Source organism: Bidens hawaiensis, unplaced genomic scaffold (assembly GCF_021521415.1).
Source record: "Bidens hawaiensis isolate Kalapana, Puna unplaced genomic scaffold, B.hawaiensis_p1.1 tig00033264_1, whole genome shotgun sequence".
NCBI lineage: Eukaryota > Viridiplantae > Streptophyta > Magnoliopsida > Asterales > Asteraceae > Bidens > Bidens hawaiensis.
Genome location: NW_027495705.1, coordinates 126,967 through 149,754, shown reverse-complemented (window position 1 = coordinate 149,754; position 22,788 = coordinate 126,967). Strand labels below are relative to the sequence as shown.

Sequence of the window (22,788 nt, the reverse complement as noted above, 5' to 3'; positions counted from 1 at the left end):
AAAAGAAAAAAAGCTTCCAACAAAGCCATCATAGTGCAGATTTAATGAAAATGTTTTCCGTTACAACATAGATTCCTCTGAAACTTCAAGAACAAGATTCAAGTGAAACATGTGATACACCCACAGATTCTGCCACCCTACATTATCATTATCATCTCATTTCTTAAAGAATCATAAAAGCCACAAAATCAGTATCTAATGGTATACTTTTGCCCCACAAAACAAAATGACACGTAAACAACATTAATGCAACATTTGATACAAAAAAAACGTATCAATCTCATTTCCATCTTTAAAAACTCAATCAACCAGCTTCATTTGTAATAATATTTGCTTACTTGCAACAATTAATGGCAGGAATAATAAACATACCTTTGGTGTTATTTGCTTGTTTTCTTGCTCATTTAATAATAACTCATGCAAAAGTAACCTCGATTATCGTGTTCGGGGACTCTTCTGTGGATCCTGGTAACAATAATCAAATGGCTACTATTGCCAAGAGTAATTTTCAGCCCTATGGTTGTGACTTTTTTGATGCCCGACCCACGGGTCGCTTTTCTAATGGGCGGATCGCAACGGATTTTATCTCCGAGGGGTTCGGGATCAGGTCTATAATACCTGCCTATTTGGACCCGCATTTTGGTATAGCAGATTTTGCAAAAGGAGTCAGTTTTGCTTCAGCTGGAACTGGTTATGATAATCTTACCTCTGCAATTATGGTAAGTTACTAACTTTTTTTATAAGTGGCAATGGACAGGTTAGGTAACGGGTCAAATTGGTAATTAGTGTGGTCGTGTGGGATACCGATTCGAATAATGGTCAAACATTCATGTTAAGTTGGTCAACGCACTTTCCCTTTCTTATTTTGTTATAGTCTCTATCCTCATTGAAACATCAAGATTTGGTATCTTAGTGAAGCTAATACAATGACTTTGTTTACTCATTAACAATTAAATTAGGTGACAATTTCGACATATTTGATAATGAAAGTGTCGATTCAGGCTATGTATTATCACTAACAGCTTAAAAGAAAACGTGTCAGACAGAAAGCCATCCAAAATGTACCTTTATTAAGTATGCTATAAAGAAAACTTTGCATAAAAAGTGTAAAAAGGAAATTATAACAGTACATTAAAGATTTATAACGATGTGCCAACGCGTTTTCTTTAACCAGTGTCAGCACATGTTTTTTTTCAATAGTGCGCGTTATATTGCTCCCAGAATTTCCTTAGATGCGTGGTGTCTTCTAATGACTTCTTACACTTTTTAGGTATAATCATTTTATTAGGATAACTCTACTCAGTATCTCTGTTACTAAGAAAAAAATATCATTAAATCATATACTTATGTAATCATTCGATACACAACAAGTACTTAAAACAAAGTAAAATAATTTTAGATAAAATGCGTTTGTCACTTATATTCAGAAAGTAATTGCAGTCGGTCATACCGCTATGGAGGCAGCTCGAATACTTCAAGGACTACCAAAACAAAATGATGATTGAATATGGAGGTGCAGAAGCTACCAAAATATTAAGTGAAGCACTTTACCTTATAAGTCTAGGAACAAATGACTTCATAGAAAACTATTATGCACTTCCAGTTAGACGAATGGCTTATTCCGTTGACGAATATGAAAATTTTCTTTTAGTGAAAGCCAGAAACTTTGTCACAGATTTATATAATCTAGGAGCACGTAAAATATCCATAGCCGGGCTTCCTCCAATGGGTTGTTTGCCGTTAGAAAGAACCAAACATTACTTGATATGTATAGATAAATACAATTATGTGGCTCGCGAGTACAATATGAAGTTGCAGCAATTGGTCACAAATTTGAACCAGGAGTTGGGTGGCATACAATTGGTCTACTCGGACATTTATACCATTCTCAATGATATCATCAATAATCCAAGCTCTTTTGGTAAGTTTTTTCTTTAACCTTGACGATTATGATATATATAATTAATGATCAAGTGCAAACTATGTCAGGGTTTGTGGTTGGAGAGAGAGCATGTTGTGCAACGGGAAGATATGAAATGAGTTACCTGTGCAACAAATTCAACCCGTTCACATGTGACATTGCGAATAAGTATGTATTTTGGGATTCGTTTCACCCATCCGAGAAGACGAACTTCATAGTTGCAGAACATGCATTGAACAACACTTTGGCTGGATTTCTGTAGCTAATCTTATATAGATGAGTGAATGGTTCGTGCAACATCACTAGATTGTATTATCCGAGTGCACAAATGCTATATAGCAACATTGCCATCGACATTTCCTACTTTGTTTTGGTTGTTTTAATCCGGTCTTCCATTTTTCCATTATAAAATTGAGATGTTAAGGGAAGAAAAAAGAGGTATGGGATGGTTAGGGTGATACAGTCCACTCAACATATATCAGAGCCTAAAGGCTAAAGAGATATTCAAACTTGAGACCTCTAGCTATCAAGTTATGTTCTGTATCCCTTAAATTGAGACTGGTCATTATTAACTAAAATGCTTATCGTTTAAGAAGGTCACAAATGTCCACTACATCACAAAATATACCGGCCATCAACAAAGAAGTTTGGATTTACGTTAATACCTAATTGACTACAGTCAATAACAAACGTATGCATATGCCTGAAATACTATATCTGTTGTTACGAATTAAAACCATTGCAAGATATGAGATTTGCCCCGCATCGGTTGTATGGGCAATTGATGTGGGGTTTATAAGTCAAATGGTTTCCTCACTCATTAGACTAGACTTTTGGGTTGAGTTCTTTTGTTTGGTTTGTACCATGTGTACATGTATGTATATACAAGTTTGTTTGTGTGTAATATGGATTCCTCAGTTGGTTCGGTTTGAATTTTCTTTTCAAAAACTAAAAATCAATTTGAGTATTCTGGTTCATGTCGCAAATAAACTAATAATTAATATTGGTTCGGTTTGATTTTTCTTTTAAAAGAAACTAAAAATCAATTTGAGTATTCTGGTTCATGTCGCAAATAAACTAATAATTAATAATTTTGCCCACCTTCCATAATAGCATTCCCATTCCATTTCATATATTTTCCCTATAATTTAGCTAAAAAACATTATTCCATAAATTTATCTATCATTTTTCAAAATTCTTCCACATACTATTCCCTATTCATATCCATAAATTAATTCTTTATTATTTTTTTCTCTTTTGTCTTATTATATAATAAATGGTGATTGGGAGATATGTGATATATTATATGGTATGGATAAAAAATGAGTCCCTATATTTAATGATTTACTTTAGTTGCCATATAACTCATCCATATAATAGAGAATGGATTGGAGAGGTGATTTTGATGGTTTTCTTAAAATTTACCCTAAATTATATGAGTTTGACAACTTTAGAGAATGGGTTGAGAATGCTCTAAGCAGACAACACAAGTCTAAGGTGCTGTTTGTTTTTTCAGAGGTAAAACATCTGCAGTCTGCGGACCATATCTGCAGGCATCTGCAGCAGAAGAGGTGGACCAAACATCTGCAGACTGTAAGAAGAAGACTGTTTGTTTTTTAACCAAATGAGCAATTTTTTGTTCATTTGTTAAATAAACGAATATCCTAACAAAAGTTTCATCAAATGTTCGGTTCATATACAGGCCTACTTAAGTTGATTCTGGGATTAAATTGCCTGGTCTGTTTTCTACTACTACTACTAGAAGCTTGTGTTCATGAACCAAATATGTGTCTGCAATGAACATATTTAAAATCAATGATATATAAAAAGTGAGAGATTGATTGATACCATCAGCAACAGCCATCTCGATATCTTCCATGGTTATAAGCCCCTTTTCCATAGCTTCCTTCTGGTCCTGTTCAGTAGATTATTCAGTTCAACAAGCTAATTTAAACATGGTAATAATGAATTAATAATACATAAATAGTGAATGAAAGAATAATACCTGGCGCCATTTCTTCATGAGCTTACGCTTACGCTTGCCGGAAATAGTGGTGTTTTGGGGCTTATGTTTCAGCTTTCCGGTAAGAGGGTCACCGTGCGCCGCTCGCTTACGGTCGGCGATGGCGGCTCTCCGCCGCTTCTGTACCACGTTGAAGACGGCCATCCCGATATCTGCTTCTCGGTGACTAGGGTTTCAATTGGGCGTCCATGGTTCCTTATTTGTATTGTCGATGGAACACGTTACACAATTTCCCCCTCATGTATTACGAGTGAAGTGTCTGATGATGAAGGAACAAAGAAGAAGAAGTGGAGAAGATGTGAGAAGTCACATGTACAAGACTTCTGGGAGAAGAGGGCGCGCAGACGTTTTTTAATGAAACGTCTTCAGAAAAACAAACGCACTGCAGAGCCCAACGTCTGCGCGCCCTCTTCTCAGTGCAGACAAAAGTGGTCAGGAAGAGCTTTTGAGAAAAAACAAACAGCACCTAAGTAAATAAAAAAATGTCATTACGGCCCAACAGCCGGAGCCTCTCCTCCACCGGTAACCATTTTTTCTCTTCTCCGGCAAACCAAATGGCCGGAGCTTCATCAAGATTACTACTTTTTTCATCTCTACTTCACCACCAACGCCCCATCAATCTCCTCCGTTTAGCTCGCCGCCATAATATTATTACCACCTTCCCATTCACTACCCACACCCGCCCTAATCCGACTGCAAGGTTTTACTCTGGAGGAACTAATTATGTGTTCCAGGATAATAATCATAATATTAATAATATTTCCCATGCTTCTCCACCGTCTCATCCATGGCCGGAGTGGTCCCACCTACTTGAAACCCTATCTATTGCAGGCTACTATAACGGATATAATAATATTAATATTATTGAGGATGAGTTTATGGAAAATGAATATTTATCCAAGGAATTTGTAGCTGCTGCGAATTCGTGTTTGGCGTTTGCTCGTCATAGACCTGATCTTTTAGGGTATGCAATACGAATCTCTTTCTACCTTTAGTTATACATTTGCACTGTACACGACTCCAAGCTCGCTTTGAATTAGGAAAGAGCTTTTTTTCAGGTTGGTTCGGGCTCGTTTAAAATATGTTAATTTGTATAATTTTTCAATTATTTGTATACATTTTGAGAAAAAAAAACTTAACGAGCATAAGCTAGGCTCGATCTTGTGTGCATACCTTAAACGAGCCAAAGCTTGGCTCGAGCTCCTCTGTGCAGTGTGAAATTCATAAGAGTTAAAACTTAAAAATACAATAGGCTTGTTAAGGTTCGACGAGCCTAAAGGAGCTTTATTTCAGGCTCAGACTCAGTAAGGGTTGGCTTGTCTCGACTAGCTCGCGAGCGGCTCAGCTCGTTTGCACACCTAGTTATAAGCCCTAAATTACTAGTTCATTAGTTGCTAAGCTAATAGCAAAAACTGAATCTTTTTTTCAGGTGGCTTCCAATGAAGGATATTGAAGCGATGATCAACAACGGATATCCATTTCTGTTTAAAAGTGCGGGTGAAACCAAGAGAAGAATGAGGTCTTTCTTACAGGTTACCTTCTTATATTATGTATATGTAATTATAATCTTGGATTTTTATGTGATCTCATTTGTTATGTTAAACTGAAGACAGGGATCGAATGAAGCATCATCAGTAGACTTGATGAAGTATATATTGAGTTATGCAAGCAATCCTCAAAGAATCATCAACGAGGCTACTGAATCATCTGTTAGCAGAGTGTTGCAAGAGATCGTTAATCTTGCCAATAGAGGCCGCGTATCAGAGCAGTATGATCAAATGCCAAGAAATCTTGGACCGAATATTACAATGAAGAGGGGTGATTGGGTATGCCCAAAGTAAGCTGCGCTTCTCATTTGATTCATTCATTCTTGACATTTTTCTTTTGAGTATTTGTATAAGCATATCTAGGCTAATAGTATTCTGTAAGTAGAGCTATGAATTTAAAACATGACTCAAACCTAACATGAAATTCACATCTTTGGGTTTAGTCTAAACGGGTTCATGACAATTTCTGCTTGAACCCTCAAAACACTTTTAGGTAAATGGGTTGTGTTTAGGTGTTCATGGGTTGACCCATTTAAGCAGCTTAATTATATATGTTTCTTTTAAAATGTATTTTATATCATATATTAAAGACAAATGAGCATCAAGTTTATTTGTTTAAACATAATTATTTTGTATACATTTGTACTTTCTTTCTTTTTTGTTTAATTTTGGATTACTAATATGTGAAAAGGTAAAATAATTTTTTTGGGTTAAACAGGGCGTTTCCGTGTTAACCCATGAATACACATGCCGTGTTTGGGTATGTGTGTGAGGCTGATTTACCTCTCACATGATGGGCCTGGGACGGTCTGGCGTGGGCCGGTTTGCATGTCCGGAACAACACGTTTTGGAACCATAAAAATTTAAATGTGTTGTCAAATTTCTGTACTTCATGTCAGGTTTGACCCATTTAACATCATTAACTGTAATTGTCTAATTTTATAATCTTCATGTTTCGTGCAGATGTAATTTCATGAACTTTGCAAGGAACACAAAATGCCTTGAATGTGAAGAGACAAGACCACAGAGAGAACTGACTGATGGGGAATGGGATTACCCTCGGTAAAAATCACTTCAAACCCTACATTTACAGGTTATGAAACCCTTGTTTTAAATCTGACACAATACCGTTCAATTTTTTTTTTCAGATGCAATTTCTTTAATTACCGAAAAAACACGGTGTGCTTGAAATGTGAATGTAGCCGACCCGATACAGCTCCATTAAACGGAAGCAACTTGGGTTATGTTCCGAGCAAGCATACTCAAGCTTCTGAGAAAGAAGATAAAACACAAAGATGGTTCAAGAAAGTAAAGGAGTTGCATGGTGTCACCGACTCAAAAAATGAAATTTCACTTGATATTCCCCAAATTACCCCTATACATAAAGAGGAAAACCGAGTTATAGATAATAACGGAAGTACTAGCAGCTTTGTTCCATTTCCACCTAACCATTTTGCCAAAAAAGATAACCAAGAACAACCCAATAGCACACATTCAACAACCATAAATCCAACAAATGAAAATCCTTACAGGAATCCAAGTAATGCCAGTTTTGATCAAAATCTTGTGCAAGAAACAAGAAACCAGTTTAGAACAAACGAGCCTAAACGTGAAACGTTGAAGGTTAGTCAACAAACACCAGAAAGTATGAATGGAAAAAGTGGGTGGACAGGAAAGAGTCTTGAGGGGTCAGCAGTGACAGAACCCGACCCGTTAGACATGTCAGAAGAGGCGAAGGCGGAAAGGTGGTTCAAACGTGTTGCACAAATTAAAGATATTTCTGAGTTGAGTCAAATTCCTGATGAAGACTTCCCATCGATCATGCCGATGCGTAAAGGGGTTAATCGGTTTGTTGTGAGCAAGCGGAAAACACCATTAGAAAGGAGATTAACATCTCCTCAGTACAGAAAGAATTTAAGAACAATGAGTTCTGATCCAATGAAAAAGGAAGGCAATAATGATGATTGAAGAATAAAGGTGTATGTTTTCAGTTAGTGGTGAAATGTATTTTGTTATTTTTGGAATTATGTTATAGATGAATGCAGTAGTATAGTCTTGGCAAATGCTTATGTGCTACTGGATAATGGATGTATGAATAGCAATTGCAAAAACACATTTTTCTTCATTTTTTGACAAAATGGTTTTGTTTTTGTACCAAATTAATGTGTAACTATTACATGGGCGGTTATTCATGTCACGTCACGAAAATAAATAGGTTTTGTGTAGTTTATTAAACAAGTCAACCTGAATACATGTTTAATAAACGGGAAGTTTGTTGATGGAGAATGAGATATACCAAAAAAAATGAAACAAATATAACTAAAAAAGACACCAATTACAAAAATGTTTATTTGAAAAGGTATTGGTTGATTCTTGTTGAGAGTTTGGCAACGAGTTAAAATGTGCCCATGATGAGAAGTTGAGAACTTGGCGTGGAAAAATGTGTTTAAAGGTGTTGAAAAAGGAATTTGGTTACACGGATTAATCGTTTAATTGAAGTAGAACTGCTGTCTCTTGATCATTACTAACAACTTCTTGTTTCCACAAACAATCAGATAAAGAAAACCCATGTGTTATCTCAGGCTCGGGACTTGGTCACCGGCAATACAACTATTGCTCCGACTGATGTACCCTGAGACAACGCATTGTCTGAATAGAGATGCCGAATCTATTTTACAGGAACTGTCAAACATGTAGTTTAACCCAAATCTAAGCTTTCTACTTAGCTTGATTCTTGCAGCTGCATAACCAAGTATGAATTTAATTATATTCTGCTCTGTTTATGTAAACTTGTTTAGTACACATTTCATGGAAAATTCAATCAGTTTTGTATCAAAGGTATTATATTATACCGTCTCCAACAAGATAAAGGGAAAACCTATATGGCTATATTTATATTCTCATCGAAAATTGTTCCCTACAGTGTTATTAAAAGCAATTAAAACCTGGCAGTTATACAACGATAAATAGAAAGGTCTATTGCATAATGTGAACTTCCACATGCATGAATCTCAGATAATGGAATCACTTCTGCACCTTGGGAAAATGCAGCTTTATTAGCCTAGGAAGTTCAGCTAGCTCCACCTGAGGTTTTCCCAACAGAATACTCTTCAGTTTTGCATCACAATTAACTATGTTTTTGTTGTTTGGATCCTGAATCACAAAAGCAGCAGCATATGCATTAGTAGCAACTAACAAAAACACAAGAACCTTGGTTAATGAATTAACAAAAAAACTAGACAAAAGGTTGGACTTTATGTTTAGGCAGGGGTGGCTCGTGCGACAGCGAAAACAAGTTAGGGCTTTAGGCCCACACTTAATTAAGACCCAATGATATATAGATATATTATAATGGGTAAAGTAAACCCAAAGTAATGTATTGGTGTGGTTGTAGGCTTGGTTGTTACTGAAGTATAGGTTATGAGTTCAAAATAATAAGCAAAAAGAATTTCCTTAACAATTGTCATGAAAAGGCCACAAAATCTTGTTTCGGTTTAGGCCTTCACATTCGTTGAGCCGGTCCTGTGTTTAGGTTTAAGTTTTAACGCAACGTCATTTGGTTGGATTTTAGTTTTTTTGTAAAACAAAAGGTTTCATTGATGTTGATACTCAATGATAACTCAAACCATGTGTATTAACCAGGTCATGCATATCATTAATGGATGCAGCCCCTTAATCCTGCAAGGGGTCTACGATTAGATTATTAGCTTATACGAGTGTTTGCTTTGCACATTCTAACCCATGTTAATGTGTAACCTAAAAAGTCTTTTGGTCTAGTGTAAATCTTAACTACACAAATGAATGATCACACAAAAGAAGCACATAGTTTAACCCACTCCCGACAGATGGAACTTGGTAATATTAAGTTTAACCAGGTCCGTATATATATATATATATATTCAAAACAACATATTGAAACTTCAATCATTAAAGGCACTTTGTGGCGTTATTTGCACATTGTATCAAGAGTATGAGCTTTTGGCTCCAAAAAGTATACTGCAATATGACAACGAAACTAAATTGATAAGATTAATACATACCTGGAGATTGTTGTCTTTTATGTAGGACCAAACATGTTTAAAAAAGCCTAGTTGAGAACTTTGAGACCGTCCAACAAACTCTCGAAGTGTCGAAGGCAAGTTAACAAGATCGATCAAGGTTGCAAGTTTCTTCGGGTTATCAGTGGCAACCTTCTTAATCCTTGGTGGTAACATTATCACTGTTCAAAGTACAAAAAAACACAATTCACAGCAAGTGCTCATAGTTATGGTAAACAGTAACTAGAATTGCATAATTGCATATAACTGGTGCAAACACAGTAAAAAAAATTTAATTAATATTTTATTGGCAAGTTTTCAGCAAAGAGTGGAATGCATTTCTGTGGGGCATTCATCGAACACCTGGTGTGCATTTGATTTTAATTCTGATATATATTTAAGAGTATAAACCATGAATGAACAATCACAAATTAATTACAATACAAGCGTGCACATATGATATACTATAATCTAATGAGTTGAAAATCATAGTTATATGAACTACTAAGAGGATTTTTACCGCAGTAAAAAGAATTAAGCAGTTGTAACAGTTAAGTAGAGAATGTTTTCCGAAGCATACCAGAGATTTTGACGGTTGGAAAGCAACCAATTGAGAGGCTTATATTATATATAAATAAATCGGCCGGTTTTAACTTTGCAGTCCGTCGCTAATAAGAAGAGAAGCAAGCGTGTGGTTATTATTTGCGTTATGTTAGTCTGAAAACTAACCACTAAACTTTGTGAATTTACATATCAAACACAAGAGAATTAGGTTTTCATTTTATGTACACTTACCAGGCTTGATCTTGAAACTTTGATGATTTGCGGTTTGGTTAGTTAAAGAGTCACGTCACTGTCACGTAGTCAGTGGGCTTTAACTAACCAACATTTTGAATAAGGGTGTTCTGATTTGACTAGATATTATTAAAAAGTAAATAGATTGATGGAAATTGGGTGGACCCCACGTTTTTGAGCCCTCTGGGCGTTTGTGGGATGACGAGCAAGGGGCACCAAGTTTGACGCTTGGTAGGTGTCTTTCATAAATTTGGAGACATATACACATGTCTTACACATAAAATGAAATTAATAAACGAGAAGTTGAACAACTTTCATAAATTTGGAGACATATGCACATGTCTTTTACATAAAATGAAAATAATGAACGACATATTCTTACACAAAGAAATTTTATGAAAATAAAGAATTAAAAGAAAAATATTTTCCAGAAAATAAATAAAGACTTCATGTCTTTCATAAATTTGGAGACATATACACATGTCTTGCACATAAAATAAAATTAATAAACGAGAAGTTGTTGAACAACTTTCATAAATTTAGAGACATATGCACATGTCTCCAAATTGGGTGGAGACATAAATTGGGTGGACCCCACGTTTTTGAGCCCTCTGGGTGTTTGTGGGATTTTGACGCTTGGTAGGTGTTGTGGTTTGGTGGTGGGTTAGGGTTAATGGGTGAGGTGGCATGGTTGGCGGCTTAGCGCTCCCAATCCACCACCTTAACACTTGGTCTTATATATATTTCAGAGAAAATGGAGGCACTTTCGGTTAGAGGTATTAGATGACATAAATTGTGTATTTTTGTGACGGAGTAGAAGAGACCTCAGAAGAGTTGATGTTAAATTGTGAGTGCACAAAGTTGATTTGAACTCTGGTGATGCAATGGATGTACCAGCCATGCTAGATCGATCCTCTATAAATCAGATGCTAGAAAGGGTAGCAATACTGAGGCTAGGAAAAAGAAGAAGTGAGGCGGTGCAAGCAGTGTTGGCAGTTACTTTTTGGATGTTATGAAAGGCTCAAAACGACATCATTTTTAACAACAAACCTCTTACATTAAGCAAATTGGTGGGAGATAACAAGTCATCTTCATTTTTTTTGGATTACTCGTCAAGATAACAAAGCTCATAACTTCAATATTCAAATTTACGACTTTAAATCTATTATATAAATTAGCTATCAAAATGCTTTTAACAGCTAATATAACATCATGATCATAACTCGTATCACCAAACAATGTTTTCCTACTGCCATCATACACACAGCACATTACAAGTAACATGATTGACAAACCGCTTTAGTCATACGGGTTACTGAAGTTCTTCAAAAGGTCGGGGATGTCATAACCGAGCATATCATCCACTGTCTGGATCAATTTCGGCTTCAGTTTCTCAAATTTGTCCAGGTTGTAACCGCTCAATCTCTCCCTGAAGCTTTCAACAAATGGAAAGTCTCCCGCTGGCAAGTGGTGCTCCCTTTGAACCTGTTTACAAAAGTCATTAAACACACAAGCATGTACATAGTGGTGTGTTTAATTCATAACCAGTGTCCTATGAAGAACTGCATTAACATATTTACATAAAGTTTCCATGAGAAAAGCAAAATTAAAAATATAAAGATGTTTTACTTTTCTTTCCCCACTCTTTCTTTAATTTTATCTACTTTCCTAATTTTCCTTTTTTAAAGTATAACAATGGGCATGTAATGTATATACATGCATTATATTAATACCATGTTTTTTTATCTCAAACATATTGAAAATCCACATGCACTCAAGTTATCTTATAAAACAAAAGTACAAGGGTTAACACAATTCTCAACATAATATTGGTTCTAAAATATATATTTATATGTAGAGAGAGAGAGAGAGAGACCTTTGCAAAAACATCTTGCAGGTTATCGATGAGCTTCTGTTGAGCTTTAGCCTTACCCATCATAGCCGGCATCTCTTTCCTAAGATGGCTGATGATGTAAGCATGAATCTTGGCTGCTCTTGCTCGTTTCACAAATTCATTAATCTGTAAATAAGATTGAATTATATACAAATATATAAATGCATATGATTAGAATCCCTTGTGCTTAGAGAAGGTAATTTCAGCCCGTTTACTTAATACGGTTTGATTTAGTTATTTTATCTCTAACGAGTCAAATAGGTCGGTAGTAATTTAATACTTTTAGACAAAGGGCAAAGTAGTATTGATTTGTTTATCCCCACATTTTCATTGTGGGGCCCATCTTCATGAAGAAAGAAGAAGATATGGGACCTTCAAAATGAAAATAAGAAAAATGCAATAAAAATGAATCTCACTCTGCGGTCACAAGCCTTCTTAGGTATGTCTTTTAAGTCACTAAGAAGATCTTCCTGTTCTTTCTCAAACAGCTCTGTCCCAATTGGCCCAGCAGTTACAGAATTTATGGGTTTGTCATTAAAAGAACTGTCGATATAAAAGAAATATGCCATAAGTTTCAAACTACGCAATCATGTTGTATTCGAAAAATCAAAAATTGGACATATAAAATATTAAGTGAAAAGAAACTTTATTGTTAAGTCTGCTGAATGTCTGGTACAAAACATAAAAATGAAACATATATGGCAAATTCTTTATATACAAATAAAAGATGTGTTACACATTACATGCAATTTTATATACACTATAATGCTAAGTTTAAACTTCAACACCCTATGTTTTACTATAGATGTAGAATTTACCCTCGGAGTCTATTATTATTGACTTTTAATGTGATAATCGGTGCCTGGTTGAATTTTGTAGATCGATGTGTGTAAATGAAAAGCAAACCAGATAATATCAAGACAAGATTGCAATGAATATTTAAAATACTATCACACTTATCAAATTGAAGAATTGTGAATCAATGTTGACATTATTAGACGAACATACCCGATGTAAACGCGCATAACCTCGGGAGTGTTTAAGACTTTACCAAGTGACCACATTAGGGCTCCATACACCCTCATCAGCTACAACATAAAAACAAAACAAAAAAAACCCCACTTATAATCAGCAAAACATCAGGCCAATTTAGGGAAAGTGTTATAGTTAATATCAAAAAGCATTTCATACTTGTTGAGTGTCAACTTGATCAGCCTTGTTCAAGACCACACGTATCTTGTCATCATTTCCTCTTAGGGAAGCTATAACACGTTTAAATTCATCACTAATGTCAAGTTTATGAGGATCAAAGAGAAGCAATATCATGTCACACTTGGCAGCAAACCAGGATGTGACACCTGTGAAGTCATAGCTTCTTTGCGTTCTTTGTTTTTCTCCTGATAATACTCCAGGAGTGTCCACAAATGTAATATGCTCGAGCAGCTTTCATTAAAAAAACACAGAATATGGTTTAGCATGAAGAAATAATGACTATATCAAACACGCATAAGTTTTGGCAAGATAACTAACAGGATGTGGCATTTGAGAGCATTCGAATTTTGACAAAAATGCTGTTCCAAAGTTAGTTAGACCGCTATACGGCATGTCTGCTTGAACAGCAACAGTATTTCCTGGAATACTTCTTTCATCAGGTCCATTCTGTAGAAAACAATATATAAAAATTGTAGTTTTAGTCTCCACTGTTGTGATGCAAAAAACTGGCCATAAGTTTGTCTGCCATCAAGGAATTGGTGTATAGATGACAAGAATAACAAATTATAAAGAAAAAAGTTGGATAAACAGTACTTCTGATAATTGAGATTTAAAACAAAGTATTTACTGTGCAATAACTAAAGTTTTGAGATTTGCATTTAGCTATCAAAAAGATTTTCAACCAAAAAAAGGTCTCAACTGTTTAGCTTTAGTAAAAGCCATAGATCGCAACATTACTTTTTATTATATCGAGTATGAACATGAGAATTTTGGTTGAAGATGGGACGTACTAAAACATGGTCGAGTCTTTTTTGTTTTTCAAACCTAATGTGCAGTAAATTTGTTTTTCTCGAAGAGAAGCTTACTACTTATGGCTTTTTTTTCATGAGCAACAAAGATTCTTTCATGTTGCATTTGATGTGTATCATATGCCATAGCATTTTATTAAAAGATACTCAAAAAACAAAATATCTACAATCCAACACATCCACAGATGAATACAATCAATGTAATCATACCAAGAAAGTAAAAGGGATATTCAAGGCATACCATAACAACAACAAATCTATCTGTGGTAGGCTCAGGTCCAATATGAGCTCCTGTTATAAAAACAGATAATAATTAAACATGTGATTATAGTGAGGCAGAAAGAATGGAATGAGTGAAGATTAAAAACTTGCCTGGATAACTACTTCTAAGCAAATGTTTAATGAACGTTGTTTTTCCTGTTGAGTATTGACCTAAAAGCATCACCATTGGTTTGGCATCAAAATCACTGTTTGTCTAGAAACATAACAAGAAACATTAACATGGAAACAAACCATAGGTGGTCATAATTCAAATGAGGAAACTGTATACGAAACACAAAGATTAAAACTATTTACCAATAAGGGGAAATCAAAATCATTAAACTGATATGTGACTTCTAAAGGTTTCAGCTTCTGAATGTACAGCTTCTTCAAGCCATCAATGATTGATGTAACAGCGGTTAAGGGAACCTAAGCAAGCATAAACAGTATGGAATGAAGACATAAAGTTTAAAACACAACCGTAACATGGCTATTATCCTCTAATGCTAATTAGTTTTTAAGAAATAGAAATTAAAATAAAACATGATAATAATCAAAGTAATGGCTAATTTTAGAAGCAGCTACAAAATATATTAAGTGTATGATAATGTGAAGATAGCTTGTATCATTAACGGCTAATGATAGATCTCAAGTATTGAAATATGTAAGCTCTATTTTGCATGATGCATGTTATATTAGAAGACTCTGTTGCATCTAGGACCAGGATAAGATGCCCTTTAAAAAAGCATCATATATGTGTTCTATGTGTTGAAGACAGGTATTTCTTTTATAAGCATGTATTAATCTAATTTCCACATTTTTAAACCTTACTCTACATAGTGAGAAAAATAAAAATAAAATAGGACATAACACATACCTTCTTTGCAGATTTTGCTGAAGTAAACCAACTAGATGATGCTGAGGGTGGTGACAGCTGTGAATTACCTAAATCAATGTTGAACATGAAGATCAAAAGGTAGAGACAAATTTTAATAATAACTATAGCAGTAAAAATCATTACCATTTGATTCAGATTCACTTTTTGGACGCCTTTTCCTCTACATAAATTGATAAGCAAGTTAGAATTCCAATGAAGAAAATATTTAGTTTCTAGGATCATAGCGACCCTACTGCTCTTTTTTTGTTAAATGAGAGAAAGGCATACATACCGCTAGTAAGACATCCAGACCGTTCATCACCGGTGGTTTCAGATTTTCAAAATCAACTGCGTTGTAAAAATTCAGTATTAAGAAAACCAACCAAATGTGAATATTACACATTAAAACTGTATTGTAATGAGAGAAAAAATGTGATTGCACTGCCTGCCTTCAGAATTTAATAGGTCATTACTTATTACATGTCCTGCTTGTGCCATAGAAATCAGCTGCAATTACCAAACACACCAGAGGTCATGTGTATAGAAATGATAGACGTAATAAAAAAGATAATGCCAAAAGCAGCAATTTACCTGCATTGCAGTAATAAACTCTTTAATGCCAAGAAAGCCTTGTCGTTTAGAGTCCGCAATTGCCCACACCTTATGTATTCGTATAAAGAGGTGGAAAGGATAAATAAGTAAGGATTCAAAAGTAGAATAACAATTGGCTAATTATGAGAAAATAGTAGAATATACTTAAAAGAAGAAAAGAGTGTCATAAAACAGTAGAATACTTTGCAAAATCTAAATTTTGAGATAGTCAGTCCACCTACTAATGTTTCTATCATGTAGTTACAGACTTATAGTTAGAAATTAGAATAGCTTTAGAACTTTAGGTAGGTCATTACTGCTTTGTCAAGCCTATCAAAGATCCTTGATTTCAACTTTCAAGAAATTGTAAATTTATCTATAGTGCCCGTGATTCATCTACCACTTAAATAGGTTGTCAAATTAACGAATCCTCATGAACACAACACCGGAGAACATACCAAGAACCATTATGGATCACTTGTGACATGTTCTTATGTGAATTCTAAATATAATGAATCACATTCCAATGGTGTTGGTTGTTAAAAGGTTGCATGATCTATGACTATGTCCTACTTTCATATGGGCATTGCTTCTGATGTTAGGTAAACTAGATGGGTGTTCATCCTTCTAATATTGAACACATGAACAGCTGCTATTCGTTACACATAAAAAAGCAATTTTAGCCTTCAATAACAATCTCAATAAAAACATCACATGATGCAAGGTCCCATAGGTGATCACTTTTCTATTATGTTCAAAGAAGATGTTTGTGTGACGCAAATTATTTGCTTCAATATCGTACTCAGTACTCAGTATATCCCACCAATAGCAATGCTATGGTAGGGTCTGAGGAGGGTAAGATGTAGACAGCCTTATTTGCTTCAATATAGTGCCATCTAATTTCACTTCGTCAAAAGGGAAGGGTAATCATATCTACTATCTAGGCACTGACACTTAATCAAGTATTTAGGCGTATGCTGTTAGTGTCATAATAGAAAGTGCAGGATGCCAGGATTAGCATAGAAATAACACAAATAAACGATAAAATCCCAAACTTGCCTGCATTTGTTGTAACACAAATAAACGAGCACTTGTTATATAACAGCGAACTTATCGAATAATACTTGTTAAAAATATACAATCAATAAAATCCCAAACACTTGTTTTATCACAAATAAACTCGCACACTTGTTAAATAGCAGCAGCTAACTGTAGTACAACAACGATTCAATAATCGAAAACACAAAAACCGATACCATCGTTTCACACCAGCACATACAACTTAACACTAATCAATCACATACAAATCACAAGCTAGAATCATCAACAAAAACAGTTCCTTTCAACACAAAAAACAAAATTAGGGCACAAACACAAACCTGCTTGAGATCCTGGCGAGATAAATTAGACATGACAAAGAAATTAGTAGCATCAGCACCAGTAAGACGTCCATCACCATCTGTAATCAAACAATACAAAACCAAATCTATATAAAAATCAACACAAAAACAGCTGAATCAAACAACAAATAACGAGACCTGAATCGGCTACAGTGAACCACTCGCTGTAGATCTTCTGGTGGTCTACAGAGCACCGACTAATCGCTGCTGAATCAATCTCCATTGAACTTGAATTGATAATAGCATGCAGATTAATGGATTACTGATTTAAAAAATATCTATAAACACAAATCCCTAATATCTCAGATCTGGCCGACGGTGAGAGAGGTTTTGTTTAAAACTTGAGTGGTAAATAAGATATTTTATTATTATTGCTTTGCTTTGGTGGTGGTGTGAGCGCCAAACCTTTGGCTTTGAGTGATATTAACTACAATGGGATGATGATTATTAATTAGTTTAAGTTATGTTTATGTTGATTGTTGAATATAATATTGGCATTATATGGTATGCGTATGGTTTGTTTTCCACTTTCCGATTTCGTCTTTACCTTGGTAATAAACTAATAATATATATTTACCCGATTAAAATCAAAACAAGATCTACTAATTTATAATATTTATCAAATATTGTTTTTATAAATAATTATTATACTTTTCTCCTTTTATAACAGATATTATAGTTTTCCAAACTCTAGTGCGTTGGTGTACTTTGGGACACCGTTTAAGATTCGAGCATGGTGGAATAGATAAAAGTCTTGGACTTTCTTTGGATTAAGAATAAGAGAAAACGTGAACTTTCTTGGAAGGATTGGTGTAGCTTTTGTTTGTAATATCTTTAGTTCGTTGTGTTGTTTGATAGTACGTTAGTTTCCTTTTGTTTTGGTGTTGTGTCTTTTTGAACGATTTGGTGTATGTATTAATGAAAAATGAAAAATCTGTGTGTTGGCGGTTCAAAATAATGCGAATGTATCATAATACAGGTCTTAATGAGGTATGTTGTATGTTGTTTTACTAAAATGAGTATGTCTTGATATTATGATTTTTATTGGCTAAATATAATATACTATCAAACTTTGTGAAATGTATGAGATTATCTTTGGTTATTAAACGGAATGGGAATCGACAAACTTGTAGCTTTGACAAAATTATAATTTTAGAAAAATCTACGGTGACCTTATTTTTAGACTCATTGGCAATGTATATATCAAGAGGGTGGTGATAAGATTTGTTTCATGTCAACATCAGATTATGGTATATGATTGTTTTTAATTGGTTAGTTTGTTATTGGTGGTCCCTAGTTTGTTACGATAAATTAATCTTTTTAACTCTTTTTTATCCCAATATACCTAATTATTTCTCATCATGACGCTTGATCCGGACCATTGCACATTTCGTTCTGGCCGAACTGTTTGATCCGGACTCATGTTCTCAATAAACATACATGCCCCCTTAATTCAGTGACATTCTTTGACATTAGACTTGAGGTTTAATTATATCTCATGATACTTTGTAAAGAATTCATACAAACCAAATGTAGTACAAAAGTAATCAAACTACTTCCATAGCATATTCAATCACATACGACACAATATGTTTCTTTGAAGCACTAACGTGTCAAATAGTCAATGTCATTCAATCTTCATGAAATTGAAGTTAAAGTTTGAACTTGTTAAAATTTTAGGCATGTGAATCAAGAATACGAACACGATATTTGTAGAACTCACTACGACTCTTTTATTAAGAAAACGACAAACGAGAAAAAATTAATAATTATCTAACACATTGAACCTAGAGTATATATAAACCCACAGTTCCTAATCCTATACTAACTCAAATACAGAATTTGAATATAAAACAAATAGGATTAAATAAAAAAAGACTAACTTATCTTATAATAATAAACTAATTATTATATTAAATATTCTCCAATATTCTAGAAGTCATCAATCTGAGTTTGTGTTGTACACGTTTAACACTCCCTCTCAACACCAAACTTCTTCTAACCATGACACACACGAAGCAATTCGACAATAAACAACCTGTGACTCAACACAACAGGTCACGTCTTCCGACATCGGCTCAAATGTTGAATTCCAACACTCCTTCTAGATTCATACTTATTCTTCTAAGGTCCTTCACATCCCACAATAATCGTAACTCTTTGGACTCGTCACACATCTTTACACGAAGTTGCGTCTCGGTCGGTTATTCCTTAATCCACACAAGATCTAGGACATATTCAACTCACATCCAAAATAGTAAATCTGCACAATCACACCAGATTGTTTCTTCTTCTTCTTGGACGAACAAGAATAGATTGCTTTGGCTCCAAGCTATCTCCACCAACATAATTGCAAACCTGCTGAACATATCAATATGTCTATGTTGATTTAGTCTCAATATTACAACTACAATTACCGAACAATCTCCCATTTATGGTCCTATTTAGCAGCCCAAAACTGCTACTATTTGCTACCGTTTGACCACTGGTTTCAGCCCAGTAATACCTCCCATGCAGCTTCCAAACACCTCAATTTGTTGCAGCTCCGTACTCTATGATTTCGTCATGAAAGCGAACCCGAAAATCTGATGTTTTTATCTCGTTTAGACAGCCCCACAACGCTACCACTCGGGATTGTTGGATCATAGATCCAACCCACTAAACTACCCGACATACGGAGATTTTATCATCCCGACACACGATCATGGCATAACATCATTGCTCGGCACACGGTGATTTAACCATCCTGACACACGGTGATGGCACAACATCACTGAAATCATTAAATCGATGAACGCCAAAACTAAGTTGACACAACCTCGTTGCACTCCGTTATACCGCGGACGTTACGATTTTCAAGCGGAGATCAATAACAAAACACCAACACCGACTAACGGTTGTTGGAAAGCTTTTCACCTTTATTCGACTAACGAATTCAAAGAACCTGAACTAGAATATTATTTGACAAACAAAATAATTTTTCTAACAATTACCAACTTGCACGAGAAAGTTTCACCACTTAAATAAAAAACCACATTACCGTGCAACCCATGTTCACTTGGAGACAATTCACCAAATAACTGAATAGTTTATCACCAATAGCAACCATCTTCGTGATGGACGCAGCATCGCTCGGAACCGCGGACACACCTTTAATCGAAAATTTACTCACCTCGATCTGAACCGTGACACACCTTTGTTCGATCGGAAACCTACCCCGAGTGAAACACATGTACCCTTCGATCGGAAATTCACTATGATCGAACCTTGCAATCATAACCAGATCGAGACACTGGATCGGAAAACACCGAAAATTCTTTGACACAACGGAACCAATAATTAATCAAGAACTAATCTTAATCAACAAAACAAGAGAAGCCTATGTTGCACTTCAATAAATTACGAAGACGGAGATACTAAACTTTAACTGATGGATATCAAATTCTTATTTGACCAAAGGAACTAGAATATTATGTAACAAACAATAATAATTCAACTCTTAGTAATGCCACTATGGCAGCTTTAAGAATTAATCAAGCAACTTCCTTAGATTCCTTGTTATTTTTCTTTCTCTGTTCCACCGACCAAAACACAACACCAAGACAGGATCAAACAATTAAACTTCAATGGACGAACAAATCTTGATTGACACACAACCAACAAACTTCAGTGTAGATGAACAAAACACTTTTTTCTTTTCGTCTTCAATAACACAGCCACAACCCACAGCAGGGGTTGCTCCCAGTTCTCAAAAAAACGGCTTTCAAAACCATGGCTCTGATCCCACTTGTTAAACTTTTAGGCAGGTGAATCAAGAATACGAACACGATATTTGTAGAACTCACTACGACTCTTTTATTAAGAAAACGACAAACGAGAAAAACTTAATAATTATCTAACACATTGAACCTAGGGTATATATAAACCCACAGTTCCTAATCCTATACTAACTCAAATACATAATTTGAATCTAAAACAAATAGGATTAAATAAAAAAAAGACTAACTTATCTTATAATGATAAACTAATTATTATATTAAATATTCTTCAATATTCTAGGAGTCATCAATCTGAGTCGGTGTTATACACGTTTAAAAGAACTCACTTGGATCGTTTTAAGTTTGAGGTTTCTACCTCTTGATTCGTGTGCACTCCTTGTCAACTTTCTAAGAAGTCAAACAGTCACTATTGTATATTTTGTGGGCTGTGGCAACTGGCAAGTGCATAGTTTATTAACTATTTGGTTAATTTTCATTGCTTGAACATCTAAACACACTTCAAATATGTTTTACTTAAGTGATGGGATTTAATTGATCTCAATGAAATATTCATTAGAGAATATAAACCTCTTGGTAAGAAGCTCGATCTTTATAACTAAAATTTACATAATTCGTTTAAATCACTTCTACTTGCAGTCTTAACTCTCCCAACAAATAAGGATTAAAGATTCCAAACACAACGGATGGTTAACCTAGCACCTAATGATTAAAGATATAAATTTCAACTTGGTGATGATTCTGGAGTGCTATCACTACTATAGTACTATACTACTATGTGGCTTTATGTTTGGATGACCATATTTATGCACAGTGTTTGGTTTATCCATGAAAGGCCCCTCAAGTCGAGTTATTGACTTTTGAGTCAACAAGGTAAATAATTATACTCTATGAATCAAATAGTTTGACTATTAAGTCTAAATTGACATGAAAATAGATACCAACACATCACCCAAGATTATTTATCAGTTTAATTCAATATCACATAAATTTGTTTTTCTCGTCATGCCACTTAACTATTTTGTTCTTAGCTTTATACAGCTAACATGTCACTATTACAGAACATAAGAATCAAAACAACGATCCATTATATAGACATAGAGTAACGATTCACCATAAAAAATTTCAGGACAATCTAATAAAAATTCAATACTCGTACATAAAGAAACGCCCTCTTTAAAAAATAAAAATAAAACATCACGCCAGCACAAGGCTTGGTTGACCATGCTACGTCATAGTCGATGGCCATTTGTGTAAAAACAAAACTCAAGGGCTACAATTCATTACTTTGGTAAGGTTTTGGTTATCCGGGCTAATCTGTTTTAATAAATTAAATAGGTTGGGTTTTGGTTGACATGTTTTAAATCATTAACCTAAGTTGATAGTATTCAAATTGTTCAAAATTTAACACATCGACCCATTAATCAAATATATGAGTTTTAATCAGGTTCATCAATTTCAACCGCCAACCTGACAATAAAACCCCTATGTGGATACCACATAACTATTCAACTTTTTTCATCAATATACTATTGTTATATAATATATCAAATATATATTTATAATAAAAAAAAAATCAATAATGCCATTACATATTAAAGCTGCTTTGTGGTTAAACAATAAATTAACTATAACAATATAGCAA

At 34.6% G+C, this 22,788-nt stretch overlaps 4 protein-coding genes across 5 annotated transcripts; 2 read left to right on the top strand and 2 right to left on the bottom strand.

Annotated features, from left to right (window-relative positions):
* The first annotated feature begins 204 nt into the window (after positions 1–204).
* LOC143584726 (GDSL esterase/lipase At4g26790-like) lies at positions 205–2,236 on the top strand. Its single transcript, XM_077066710.1, has 3 exons — positions 205–719; positions 1,441–1,921; positions 1,990–2,236. The coding sequence occupies exons 1-3, from the start codon at positions 351–353 to the stop codon at positions 2,181–2,183; spliced, it is 1,044 nt and encodes a 347-aa protein (XP_076922825.1). The 5' UTR covers positions 205–350; the 3' UTR covers positions 2,184–2,236.
* A 2,262-nt stretch (positions 2,237–4,498) lies between these two features.
* LOC143584725 (zinc finger protein VAR3, chloroplastic-like) lies at positions 4,499–7,632 on the top strand. Its single transcript, XM_077066709.1, has 5 exons — positions 4,499–4,908; positions 5,374–5,476; positions 5,558–5,781; positions 6,455–6,553; positions 6,640–7,632. The coding sequence occupies exons 1-5, from the start codon at positions 4,499–4,501 to the stop codon at positions 7,457–7,459; spliced, it is 1,656 nt and encodes a 551-aa protein (XP_076922824.1). The 3' UTR covers positions 7,460–7,632.
* A 366-nt stretch (positions 7,633–7,998) lies between these two features.
* Positions 7,999–10,251, bottom strand: LOC143584723 (upstream activation factor subunit UAF30-like). 2 transcript variants are annotated; one of them, XM_077066708.1, is made up of 3 exons: positions 10,049–10,226; positions 9,532–9,710; positions 7,999–8,644 (listed from the first exon to the last, which is right to left on the bottom strand). In XM_077066708.1, the coding sequence occupies exons 2-3, from the start codon at positions 9,703–9,705 to the stop codon at positions 8,516–8,518; spliced, it is 303 nt and encodes a 100-aa protein (XP_076922823.1). In that variant the 5' UTR covers positions 9,706–9,710; positions 10,049–10,226; the 3' UTR covers positions 7,999–8,515. The 2 variants fall into 2 exon arrangements, with proteins under 2 accessions (XP_076922823.1, XP_076922822.1); XM_077066707.1 differs by having other exon boundaries at positions 8,001–8,644; positions 10,109–10,251.
* A 1,190-nt stretch (positions 10,252–11,441) lies between these two features.
* On the bottom strand, positions 11,442–17,813 carry LOC143584717 (EH domain-containing protein 1-like). Its single transcript, XM_077066703.1, has 16 exons — positions 17,506–17,813; positions 17,347–17,426; positions 15,968–16,036; positions 15,826–15,883; positions 15,669–15,724; positions 15,521–15,557; positions 15,377–15,444; positions 14,815–14,928; positions 14,611–14,713; positions 14,480–14,529; positions 13,748–13,876; positions 13,409–13,660; positions 13,226–13,305; positions 12,634–12,760; positions 12,200–12,343; positions 11,442–11,808 (listed from the first exon to the last, which is right to left on the bottom strand). Exons 1-16 carry the CDS (start codon positions 17,588–17,590, stop codon positions 11,623–11,625), a joined length of 1,638 nt encoding a protein of 545 aa, XP_076922818.1. The 5' UTR covers positions 17,591–17,813; the 3' UTR covers positions 11,442–11,622.
* Between the last annotated feature and the right edge of the window lie 4,975 nt (positions 17,814–22,788).